Source organism: Pistacia vera, unplaced genomic scaffold, assembly GCF_008641045.1.
Source record: "Pistacia vera cultivar Batoury unplaced genomic scaffold, PisVer_v2 Contig566, whole genome shotgun sequence".
Lineage (NCBI taxonomy): Eukaryota > Viridiplantae > Streptophyta > Magnoliopsida > Sapindales > Anacardiaceae > Pistacia > Pistacia vera.
In genome coordinates, this window is record NW_022196408.1 from 456,121 (window position 1) to 468,253 (window position 12,133).

Genomic DNA, 12,133 nt, shown 5'->3' on the forward strand with positions numbered 1-12,133 from the left:
ATTAACCAAAAACCTAAACCCTAATTTTAAAATTAGCCTCAATTTCACTAATTTTAGTTCGATAATTGTTGAATTATTATCCAATTTGGACTCTGTTATCTTTGTATTGGCTTTGATCANGACGAAGCAACCGCACGCCATTGGCTCTCCACGTGCACTCTAAAGGGAAAGCCATGTCCGTACACGTGTCAGACTATCCAAAGTCCACATCAGTACCACGTTGGCTACACACACAAAATATAACCCCACAAGTAACTCTATCAACGCCCTTCTTTATCAAAAGCTCGCTTTGGCTTCGTGGACTATTCATTTCTTCATCAGCACGATGTCTTCTTCTTCTTCTTCTAGCTTTCTCCCCATAACTCATTAGAAATTAACCAAAAACCTAAACCCTAATTTTAAAAATTAGCCTCAATTTCACTAATTTTAGTTCGATAATTGTTGAATTATTATCCAATTTGGACTCTATTATCTTTGTATTGGCTTTGATCAATGGGCTGTGACTCGGAAGCGAAGTCTCTAGCACCGGGGTTCAGATTTCACCCGACCGATGAGGAGCTGGTCTGGTACTACTTGAAGAGGAAGATTCTGAACAAGCCGTTCCGGTTCGACCCGATCTCCGTCACCGATATCTACAAGTCTGAGCCGTGGGATCTCCCTGGTATTCAATTTTGAAGCTCTTTTTATCTTCCTGTTTTAGTGATTGTTTTTTTGGTTTGATTTAGGGATCTTATGTGTTAATAGATTTAAATTTAAATTTATATATATTGTTTTGTTGTTAGTTGTTAGATTAGTGTGTTAGGTGACCCTTACGGTTTAGAAATATTATGGTAGAACATATTTGAATACCTATGGTTTGTTATTTTTGAATAGTGATGTTAGATTCTACATGTTCATGTGGGGTTTATAATCTTGACTTGGGGGATTTAGAATGACTTTTTTGGACTACTGGATACGTGTCTTCTGTGTATAAATGTGTTTGTCATCTTTTGTGTCTACGAAAATAATACTAAATGTCAGACTGTAAACACTCTTATTTTATAAGTTTTCCATTCTACGATAAACTTTATTTTATGACTAATTTTGCATTCTACACAAGAAGTCATGCTGATGTTATTATAAATTTGATGTTTATTTGGTATTGATAACTTCTGTTATGGCAGAAACTTCACTGTCTTCTGTAGAAATATTTTCATACATTTTATATATATGGGTTTTAATGTATGTGTAGTGTAGATAATGGCGCTTTTTTCTTATAGGTTGGGGTTTTTATTTATAGTCAAGAGTATCTGCTTGAAGTAGCATTCTTTAATGTGATGGATGGATGTATAAATCAAATATGTATGGGAAATACTATGTTACTGTTTTAGTTACGTTTCAGGGCCAGTCCAATCCATTTGATTGGAATCTTAAATTATGTATAGTATTTTTTTTATTTCAATTCAGTGGTTGAGAGCAGCCCTTTAACGTCACCGGAGTGGTATGTGGTATGACCCAGTAAGTAATTATAATTTGTATATGTGCATTAACGTATATATGTTTATACATGTTTATGTTTTGTATGTATTTGTATCTACTTATGTCTACATAAATCTTAGATCTTAATCCTTTTTGGTTTTCTCCTGGTTCAGATAAGTCGAGGTTAAAAAGTAGGGACTTGGAGTGGTATTTTTTCAGTATGTTGGATAAGAAGTATGGCAATGGGTCGAGGACAAACCGAGCCACTGAGAAAGGTTACTGGAAAACAACTGGAAAGGATCGAGTTATACATCATAACACTCGGATTGTTGGAATGAAGAAGACCCTTGTTTATCACAGGGGGAGGGCTCCACGTGGTGAACGCACCAATTGGGTCATGCACGAGTACCGGCTGACTGATGAGGAATTGGAGAAAGCTGGAGTCGCACAAGTGAGATTATAGTGAACTTGCAAATTTTTTTTTTTTTATTATACAATGTTTTGAGTACTTGTGATTTTTTTATTGCTGCTCTGTTAGTTGATTAGTTATTGGATACAGTCATAGATTTTTTTTTTTTTTTTTTTTTAACATCTTTGGGTTTTTTTACTCAAGACTGGAAGCTGACTGGTCATTGGTTGTGGTGGGAAGGATGCATTTGTTCTGTGTAGGATATTTCAGAAGAGTGGATCAGGGCCAAAGAATGGGGAGCAGTATGGGGCGCCATTTGTTGAGGAGGAATGGGAGGATGATGATGTGGTTGAGGCAGCATATATGCCAGGTCAAGAGATGGTGGCTGATGAAATAGCAGTTGGTGATGATTCATATTTTGAAACGAATGACCTTGACCAGGTTCGTAATTTTCTCTAATTTGTTATTTGAGTTCAGATTAGACTTCATCTGGATGGTGAATTGCATTATATGGTGGTATATTTTAATTGTTAGTTATGGATTGGAGTAGATAGTGACTATAATTTATGTGAAATAAAACTTGAACTGATACCTTGAAACAAAAATTGAATTGTATATCAAGAGTATTTGGGATAACATTTGTTTTGGTGAAAAAATTATAGCTCTGCTTGAATGTTGATGTGGAAGTGAGTGAAAATTGATTCACATTAGTTTCTTGGTTCTTTTAACCTACATTCTATACGACTGTATGTACAAAGCACTTCTTAATACTTTAAAATTTCAACTGACGGGTAATATAGATTTTTTTTTTTTTAAGAACCTGTGGATCTTATAGTGTCTTGCCTTGGATTTAGCAAACTCTACTTTGCAAATTCAGTGAAACATAGAACACCCACATATTGAAATCGAAGTAGAACCCAAACTTCTATATTAAAAAATGGAAAATTTTGCTGCGAAGTAATGAGAGATATTGATAGTTGGTGTAGAATTGTCAGTGTTTTCTGAGAATTTAACTTTTCCTATAAACTTTTCAACCATGCTAAATCTTTTGACAGCCTGTTTTGAACTGTCTTCTAGATTTTGGTCTCTTATATTTTTGCCATAGAGGTGGTTGTGGGAATTTTTCTCTTTCATGGACATGTCCTGCCTATTTTACTTTCTGATATTTCTTATTTCAATACTGTCATACAAAATTCTGAAATTTTTCCTTGGTGACAGAAACTTGATTCCGCCAACCAATCTGACAATGCTTATCTTCCATCCAATTTCTATTATGGGGATTCAAGCAACCATGTTGAGCATTCTGAGGACTTGAGCAATTATGATCAGAAGCCCATAATAGGCGTGGGTGAAACACCAGTTCCACAGCTGCAAGTTGAGCAGAATTTCTGTGATTTACCAGAGCAGTATGAGTTCAATGCGAGACCAGTGGAAAATGAATATATCATTGAATCAAACAACAATGTTGGTCCCGGTGATGTTAACTATTTGCTTGATGAGCCTTACTTGGATGCTACTGATAATCTGCCATTCAATGATGGGTTATACCTGGAAGCTAATGATCTTTCAAATAACATCGAGGCAGATTCAGGAGGTTTTGACATGGTGGATGAGTACCTTAATTACTTTGATGCTAATGATGACAACTCAGAATATCTCACTTTTGATGCTTCTGAAATTATGGAGGGCGGAAACAATGTTTCTGACATCACACCACTCTTAAGCCCGAAGGTAGAAATTCTTTTTCAAACTTCACCGTATGAAGCCTCTTTTTTATTTATTTATTATTCACTATAAAATTTCAGTATAATGTAACTTGTTACTTTGTGATAGCAGGTGAATGGAGTAACTGAGCAAGTGCCCATGGCTAGCCATATGTCTGAAACACATGGTAGCAATGAGGCGTCTACTTCAAATCAAAAGCCAGAGACCACAGAATTCGAACCAGGTAAAACTATATGTTTGTTTTGAGTTGGAACCACTAGTTGTCTTTGTTAACTATACGTTCATTTGAGTTGGAACTGCTAGCTGTCTTTGTTATATGCTATATATATACATGATAATTGGGTTAATGCGTAATGCTAAGTTTTGTCATATCTAGATTGATTTGTCTGCTAGTTTGATTTTCGCAACTTGTGTTTGTAGTAACAGGATATTTTTTGTGCTTCCGTTGCAGATACCAAGTACCCATTCCTCAAACAGGCCAGTCAAATGTTGGGTGGCATTTCTGCACCTCCTGCATTTGCTGCTGAATTCCCAACAAAGGAAGCAGCTATTCGGCTCAATTCTTTGGCACAATCTTCCAGTTCTGTTCGTGTTACTGCTGGTATGATCAGAATAAGAAACATGACTTTAACTGGCACTGGGGTGGACTGGTCAATGGGAAAAAATGGGAATGTCAATATTGTATTTTCATTCAACGTGTTGCAAAGTGATGTCAGTCCAGTCAACTCGGTGCTTTCTGGTAAGACGACAGGATCGGTGGTTTCCCGGAGCTTGTTCTTCTTGATGTGCTTTTGGGTCCTAATTCTTACATTGAGTTATAAGATGTGTTCCCATGTTTATTCCAAGTGAAGCAGTGGCACGACAACTGGTATTTGCAGGTTGAAGGTTAAGTTATTAGGTTAATTGGTAGTGAAAACTGGTTATAGATTAACTTAGACAGCATTTTGCTGCAGATATGTTATTTAATTAAAATGTTAACTGCCAAACTGAATTGGCATCTTATACCTATATTTTTCCATTTGTAATCTTTCACATCCTTACTATACACAAAATCTTTTGTTTTTTCGTTGCTTTCAATACTAGTTGTGTTTTGAAGTGACATGTTATTTGCAGTAAGCATTGGCAAGACTTTGAAATATGATTTTTATATGTGCCAAAATCTCAATTGACTTGTTTTAGTTTATTATAAGAACTGTCTTTATTTTGTGATCTACTCCTGATTTGAATGATTTTTAACGACTGGTGTCCGTCTTTTATGTGACTTTTTTCGTAAGCTTTAGAAATTAGAAATCGCGATTTTTGTATGTTATTTATTTTTAAATTAAATAAAAATCCCTAAATTATAATCTCAAAATCGAGCATGGTAAAGGCTCAGCTTATCAATTAAGAATCTACCACCAGGGTAAGTTCTATATATTGGCAAGGCAAAATTTAACTACCTTGCTCCAGGTGGTTTTATTCTCCTGTTAGTGGCTGCTGTTTTTTCTCTTGGCCGTGTTAAGGGCTTTTCCTTAGTCTTCCTGAGCCGTTTTGGATGTGATAAAGGTGTTTACTGTTTTTCTTTGTTTAGGCGCCGTCCCTTCTTATTTTAGGGGCTTGCTTATCCGGTCCGTCCTGCTTAGGTTGTAATTTTTTATTCTCTATAAAATTTACCAATTACTTAAAAAATTTAGCTACCTTTGGTTGCCATCATTTACAGAAAGTGTTATAAGGCATGGCATGACTGAAAAATGTGCATGATTTATCATCACGATAACAGCAACTAATTTTTTTTTTGCTCAAGGGTAATGTGTAAGAGTATACTTAATTTGAAAATAATTTATATTGTGATTATACATCAAACACACAAATGAGGCATAGCTACTCCACTAGAGACCATTTCAATCTTTTATTGAGCAGTCCAACTTTGACACCTTAATGGCTTAATCTTATCACTATCTGACAAGTTATTTTAACACTCATAAAATATAAATAAATAATCAATGTATTTTCGATTCCATTTTCTGCTTTCTGACCCAGCAACTCAGTTGCATAGCTGTTGGATTAATTCCTAAAGATCCCTAACTAAATTTACATTTCTCCTGGAAGCATTGTATCCTCAGGCAGATCACAGAAAGCAACACCCTGAAAGAAGAAATAAACAACAGTATAAGATATCAAGTTAGGAGTATTGTAGTAATGACAGTAGAAACAAAGTGACTGGTATGTTAATAATATATCTACCTCTCCAATAAGGTGAGCCACACATCGTTTCTCGGCCAGCAGCTCAGCTTCGGTCTGTTAAGGAAAAGACACTTACTAAGACGGACACCGTAATTTTCTCCATTTAGATTCATAACAATACCGTTTACTGTATAATGAAGTGTTCCTTAAAAATGCTTCTGTAGGAATTAAAAAAGTAGGCAATAGAATAAAGGGAACATACCTTAGTAATCCGCTTGAGAAGGTAGTCGTCAAATATTACATCCTTGACAAGTTCATAATCACCATCTCCCTGAAGAATGGATGTAACTTTGTTAGACACGATCTCAAACACACACAACCACACAGATTTCTGTATGTGGAGAGAAAATAAAAGCCTACCAAGTGAAATATCAGACTTAAACTTACTTTTGATCTGCATGGCATGCTGAAGACAATATCCTCTGCTATACCATAAGGATTTCCGTTCGTATAAACCTACATGGGCATAGTAGAAAATGTAAGAGAGAATATATGACTAAAGAAACCAAAACTAAATGACGAAAAAGTCTATCATTGTTTAATTTAATTATTGACATCTTTAGTGATTAGATGATGAAAAATTCATATTCACCTTGGTGGAATCTAACCTTTTATGAACAAGGAATTTAGAAGAGGAACAGAGTTTAAACTCAAACACCACCCTTAAGTTTAATTCGTTGATATCCAGAATTTTCAGGTTATTGAATATCATGCTATTTCTCCCTAATAGGGTTTTTGGGCTTCTGAATTCTATTTTCCTTCACCGAAACAGGTGATTATAATGAATCTCCAACTATATAATTACTTGAGAGTAATAGCATATTACATTGAGTAGACATGAACTTACTCCAGATGAAAACCAATCACCCTCAGGGGTGGGGGTTACTAGAGACTTAATGGCATCAGCGATTGACACAGCAGTGGATGCAGCTGAAGATCTTCCCCATTTCTTAATCAGTACACCACCTCTCTGCAAATCAAATCAACAGTTGTTCACTGAGGTCCTTTTACATTCCAATTAAAGACAAATTAATTAAGATTAAGTGGTCTACAATCTTACCTTCTGGATAATTTCAGTGAAGTCTTCTTCCAACCATTTGTGATCCTTGATAACCTCTTTCACAGGTAAGCCATTGATCCTAGCATTTAGAAAGTCTGGAACCTGGTAAAAGTTAACATACAGAACTATTTTAGAAGAAAATTGGTGCAAAATTTAACTTATGCCTGCTTTAATAACAGCATATCTCTACTGACCTGAGTGATCGAGTGGTTTCCCCAGATGGTCATATTCGACACTTTGTCATAGAACACACCTGCTTTAAGGGCAAGCTGCACAAAAGCCAAAGCATAGAGTGATGATTGATTACAGTCGAAAGGATTACAACATTTACAGTATAAAAGGTTTATCTGTAAGAGTTCTGAATACCTGGCATTTTGCTCTATTTTCATCTAATCTAGTCAAAGCGTGAAAGTTCTTTGCAGGTATGTTGGGAGCATTTTTCAAACAAATTAATGCACTGCACAGAATAAAAATAGAATTACCAACCAGGGAACACAAAAGGGAACAATAACCTACACACCAACTATAACAATAATAGTCCAAAAGTGAATCTTCCTTACTTGGTATTACAGGGATTGCCCACAACTATAACCTTGACATTTTGGGATGCTACGGCATTGAGAGCTTTTCCCTGTAAGTTGCACATCAAGATCAGAATAAATAGTTGATTTAAAAGTACTCCTAAGTAGTGCAAAGAAGCATATATGGATCAGACCTGTTCTGCAAATATCTTGCCATTGATGTCTAATAAGCCAGCTCGTTCCATTCCCGGTCCACGAGGCTTTGCTCCAATCAGAAGAGCCCATTCTGCATCTTGGAACACCTCATATGGATCTATTCCAATACTCACCTCCCTCAATAGAGGATACAAGGAATCCTCAAGTTCCATTGCCACTCCTGCATACATAAAGAAATAATTTTGAAGAAAGGAAAGATTTTATCAATTTAATTATTAGATGTCTTAAAAATGAAATTTAAAGACTAAAACGATAGCATTCAGATATCTAGAAAGGAGGAGATCAGTTTCAATATATATGTTGTCATTTTACTTCGCCGCATATAGGAAAATATTCTAATTATATATGTTGACATGTATTGGGAAACAGGGCAAGGCACTAAAGTTTGCAGCCCAGATGAAGCAACCAAAAACTAAGATGGCAACGCAAGGTGTCCCAGTGATCCAGTTTTTTGTAAATGTTTACATCCCAGAAAGGTATATGTAAAACAGTTTAGGACTACCTTGACTCACCTGTATGCCACACGCAGTATAAAAATGCATACCAAAGTTAGTATGCTTCACACTGTTTTGAGACATGATGACTACATTGATTGACCAACAGTGTTATTATCTGTAAGTATAATTAGAGAACCACACCTTCAAGAGCTTGAAATGACCTTTCAGATCCAAGCAGTTTTAATGCAATCGGTTGATCTGGCCCAAATACCTCTCCAGAAGCAAGCTGGAATATGGAAACAAATTAGTAACGTCATCTGCAACCCACAGTTATTTACATAACTAAGAACATATTTTTTTCCAATGGAAATATACCAAAAAACTTTTGAGTTCAATGAACTTGCTGTACCCTTACAAAATAGAATAAGCTCGTTGTATAAAGAAAAAAGGATGGCACTGATCATAATGAATGACACATAACACTATCAACCACATTTTGATTTATCACTGAATTTTTGGACATGCAGAGGAATTCTATCATTCAGCTTATTTTCATTATTAAGCACCAGAAAGAGTTATAACATGAAACAAAGCCATCACATTGTTGATAGTAAAGGATTATACGATGTTATGATATAATCCTAATAATCATAATGCACTATTAATTATCATCAAGGTTCCATCATATTGATTTATACAACTCAAGGATGTTAGAACAGCACAAATTCTAACATCAACCAGAATAGGGTGGACATTCAAGCTGTTCGAAATAAATCCAAATTTTAGAGTAACCGCAAGTTACTTCTAATGTTTAGCTGCACTGACATGCGACAATTTTAAAAATTATATAAAATAGATGCCATACATCGTGAAAATATAAGAATGAGACTACGAGAATTTCTTACTTTGAAAAGTAAATGATTGGATATCATTCCAGCAGCACCTGAGACTGCAATATTAATAAACTTCTTCCAGGATTTTGTCTCCTCTTCCTGTAAAACAAATTTTACAAAGATTTTCTTGATATTCCAAAAAATAAAAAATTGAACAAATCAAAATGAAGATAAGGCTAAATGACAATATTTCTCCCCCTAAATGCCATTAAGCTAACAAACATTTTTCTATTATATCAGTTTATAGTCTTACACTGTTCAATCCAACAGTACCGATTTGCATTGCTAATAATTTATAGTCACTAAACAGTTATACACATCAATAGAAAGATCTATATGTCCTCCAAAAGCATCTAATAATTCAGACTCTTGGTAATCCAATACACCAGAGCACAATTCTGTATTCTAGAGATTCGCAACCTCGCCGTCTACCTTAACATATGTTCTTTAGACACGATATTAAGAAAATTTCTAAGAGGATTGCATACAAACAAACAACATATAAAAGTATTTGTATCACAAAGCCAAGATCCCCAACTATATGTCAAGCAAAACTACAAGACAACCTTAATAAAATTATTAAATCCAGCCCTGGAAATAACACAAAACACATACATGTACATGTATAAACAAATATTTATATTACCAACTTTAAATATACAATTAAGTAAAATTAAACTTACAGCCTTGAGATCATATGTTTGACAGAAAACACCATAACAATCATTTTTCCTCTGGGGTTCCTCAGCTGGAACGGCTATCGGGGCTTGAACTTGACTAAAACACAAAAACAACCAAAACCCACATTAAATCACTGAAATATATGTATATAACACTATAAAAAATTAAGTTCCAAGAGATGATTGAGATAAATGTATATTTCTATATATATAAACATAAAGTTTGAAACTTTGGCTTACTTTGGTGTAATTGAGCATGAAACAGTAGCGTTTCTGGGCCGCGTGATGGGCCGAAAAGCTCTGCGACGAAGATAGGAGAGATGGTTGGATGGGAGCGAGAGCTGTAAGAGTTGAAACGGGTAGTTTTTGTATCAAGGATGATGCACCTCTGCCACCACCGCCATGGTAGCAAGAAATATAATAAAAGAAGAGAAAGGAGTGTTTTAGAGAGCAAAAGAAAAACTTTAATAGAGAAAGTTGAAGTCTTGATGTTTTTAAGGGATATGGAGAGTTTGGAGAAGAAAAGAAGAAAGCGTTGAATAGTTGGAGGGAGAGGAGATGATTGTTTGAAATATTGTATAAGGCCATGCAGACACATGTAAGGTAACGTAATCCAGAAAATCTAAGACTCACGGTTGTGGGTTTTAGCTGTCAAATCTTTTACTGCTGTTTTTGACTGGCCGGAAGTTTTGATTTGAGGTTGAATTTGTGGATGTGATTCTGAGGAAGAAACCCCACTTTTGAAATACTATTATTGAGATTTTTAATGAATTTGATAAAACTTTATGAAAAGAAATTGTGAGAGTTTGTATCTCTAGATTAATAAAACCTTTATGTATACTCTAATCTATAGTGGCATGCCCCTTCTGAGTAGTTTCCCATGTAGCTGTGAGTGAACACAAGACGGAGGCTGAGAGAGAGCTGTTAGTCTTTTTCAGTTTGCGTGAAAGAAGATTTGTTGCTCTTTGCTCAACCGCCTGTCAAGTCCGACCCCCTGAATCTAATCCAACTTCAGTTGTGTTTTTCCTCTTTATTCTATTTAGTTGTTGAGGTTTTTATATATACCTCTTCTGAAATTCTTTTAGATTTTAGCAAGCCCACGTTTCATAAAAGCTTGTAATTTTCAGGATATTCGGGAATGTATTTAATTTTAATTGTCTTTTATTAGAATCAGTCAATCACTTTCTCTTTTTACAAAAAATAAATATTAAATGTTCTTATAATTATAGAAATCCATTCTGGTCATGTTGCTTTGAGGTAGAATATTTTATTTTACAGCTAAGAAGAAAAAAAATTAATAAATTGACTTTCCATTCTCCAATTCTTGGTCTGGCAACTAGCAAAATTAGTTGGAAGTCTTAAAAGAATGTAAAGTATACCCAACTCTCAATCAATACAAAATATACAATCCATAGATCTTGAATATATTTGGGATCTATTAGAATTTATTTCTTTTGAATTGTCCAAAGTTTCATCAATTAGAACTTATAATAAAATTAAAAATAAATCACAGCCAACAGTTTTAAAACCCTAAAAAATTAGTTAAAATACGCATAAATTGACCAGATAATAAAATAAAAAATTGATATCTTGAATGATTTAAAAATGATTATAATGTCAAAGTTCAATTATTCTCAAATAACCTCTTTGGTAAAATTGTAATTTCATAAAGAAAAGTATATTATATAACTGATTGTCGTCACATGAATTTAGTCAACAAGAAGAAAGAATGATTATGAAAATAAGATAAGAATTTAATGGTGAAAAATAGGTGACAATTTTAAATTATAAAATATGCTTTTGAGGCCCTAAAGGTCTCCATCGTTCTCTAAATTATGTATTATTATCTTTCTTACTTTTTCAGAAATAAAAAATGAAAATCTAGTTACGGTAGTGTTAAGTGTTGTGCATGATTTTCCCACGGTCAGACTCGCGCCAGCTATTTGCAAACTACACCAAGATCGGGCGATCAAGGTCACCTCGCATGTTACTCCCGTAGCAGGGGACTTAGCCAATAAGCTGTCGGTCCTAAGTATGATTATTCTATACTTAAAGTATAGGTAAGGACTGACTTAGATATGGATTATGGTTTTTTTTTTTTTTTTTTTTTTTTAACACCAAAGGTGTCTAGGCTAGTTTGCACGCACCTTAATCAATCATTTGAGGTCTTAAAGTTGACGATCAGGTAAATCTTCAATAGTCACCTTTATTAGTGCATATGGAGACTCGAACTCAGGAAGTCATGTTGGACCCCTTTACTCTTTTACTATCAGGTCATCTAATGGTAGTTTATGCGTGTAATTCACCCTGTAATCTACCAACGTTCAATCACTGTCATAAGGCATGTATAAAGAGGGCATCGCCTCCAACTTGAGTATAGACACACAGCCCTGGAAAAACACATTTAAGCAAAGAACCTACTTAGTAAAGCCTACAAGCCCGCTATTATGGTTCCCCTCTTATAATCTATTTTGCACATTGTTTTAAAACCTGGGCAACCCGTTTTGTTGC

General features: G+C 34.8%; 2 protein-coding genes across 3 annotated transcripts; one reads left to right on the forward strand and one right to left on the reverse strand.

Moving 5' to 3' along the window:
• The first annotated feature begins 376 nt into the window (after positions 1-376).
• On the forward strand, positions 377-4,704 carry LOC116108532 (NAC domain-containing protein 78). 2 transcript variants are annotated; one of them, XM_031394769.1, is made up of 6 exons: positions 377-661; positions 1,632-1,909; positions 2,108-2,308; positions 3,086-3,598; positions 3,701-3,815; positions 4,044-4,704. In XM_031394769.1, exons 1-6 carry the CDS (start codon positions 493-495, stop codon positions 4,439-4,441), a joined length of 1,674 nt encoding a protein of 557 aa, XP_031250629.1. In that variant the 5' UTR covers positions 377-492; the 3' UTR covers positions 4,442-4,704. The 2 variants fall into 2 exon arrangements, with proteins under 2 accessions (XP_031250629.1, XP_031250630.1); XM_031394770.1 differs by having other exon boundaries at positions 380-661; positions 3,704-3,815.
• Positions 4,705-5,461: 757 nt separating this feature from the next.
• LOC116108587 (malate dehydrogenase [NADP], chloroplastic) lies at positions 5,462-9,988 on the reverse strand. The gene is made up of 14 exons (XM_031394832.1): positions 9,863-9,988; positions 9,626-9,719; positions 8,955-9,041; positions 8,251-8,335; positions 7,591-7,772; positions 7,436-7,506; positions 7,242-7,332; positions 7,070-7,144; positions 6,876-6,977; positions 6,663-6,785; positions 6,203-6,271; positions 6,018-6,086; positions 5,816-5,869; positions 5,462-5,716 (listed from the first exon to the last, which is right to left on the reverse strand). Exons 3-14 carry the CDS (start codon positions 8,979-8,981, stop codon positions 5,663-5,665), a joined length of 1,002 nt encoding a protein of 333 aa, XP_031250692.1. The 5' UTR covers positions 8,982-9,041; positions 9,626-9,719; positions 9,863-9,988; the 3' UTR covers positions 5,462-5,662.
• Between the last annotated feature and the right edge of the window lie 2,145 nt (positions 9,989-12,133).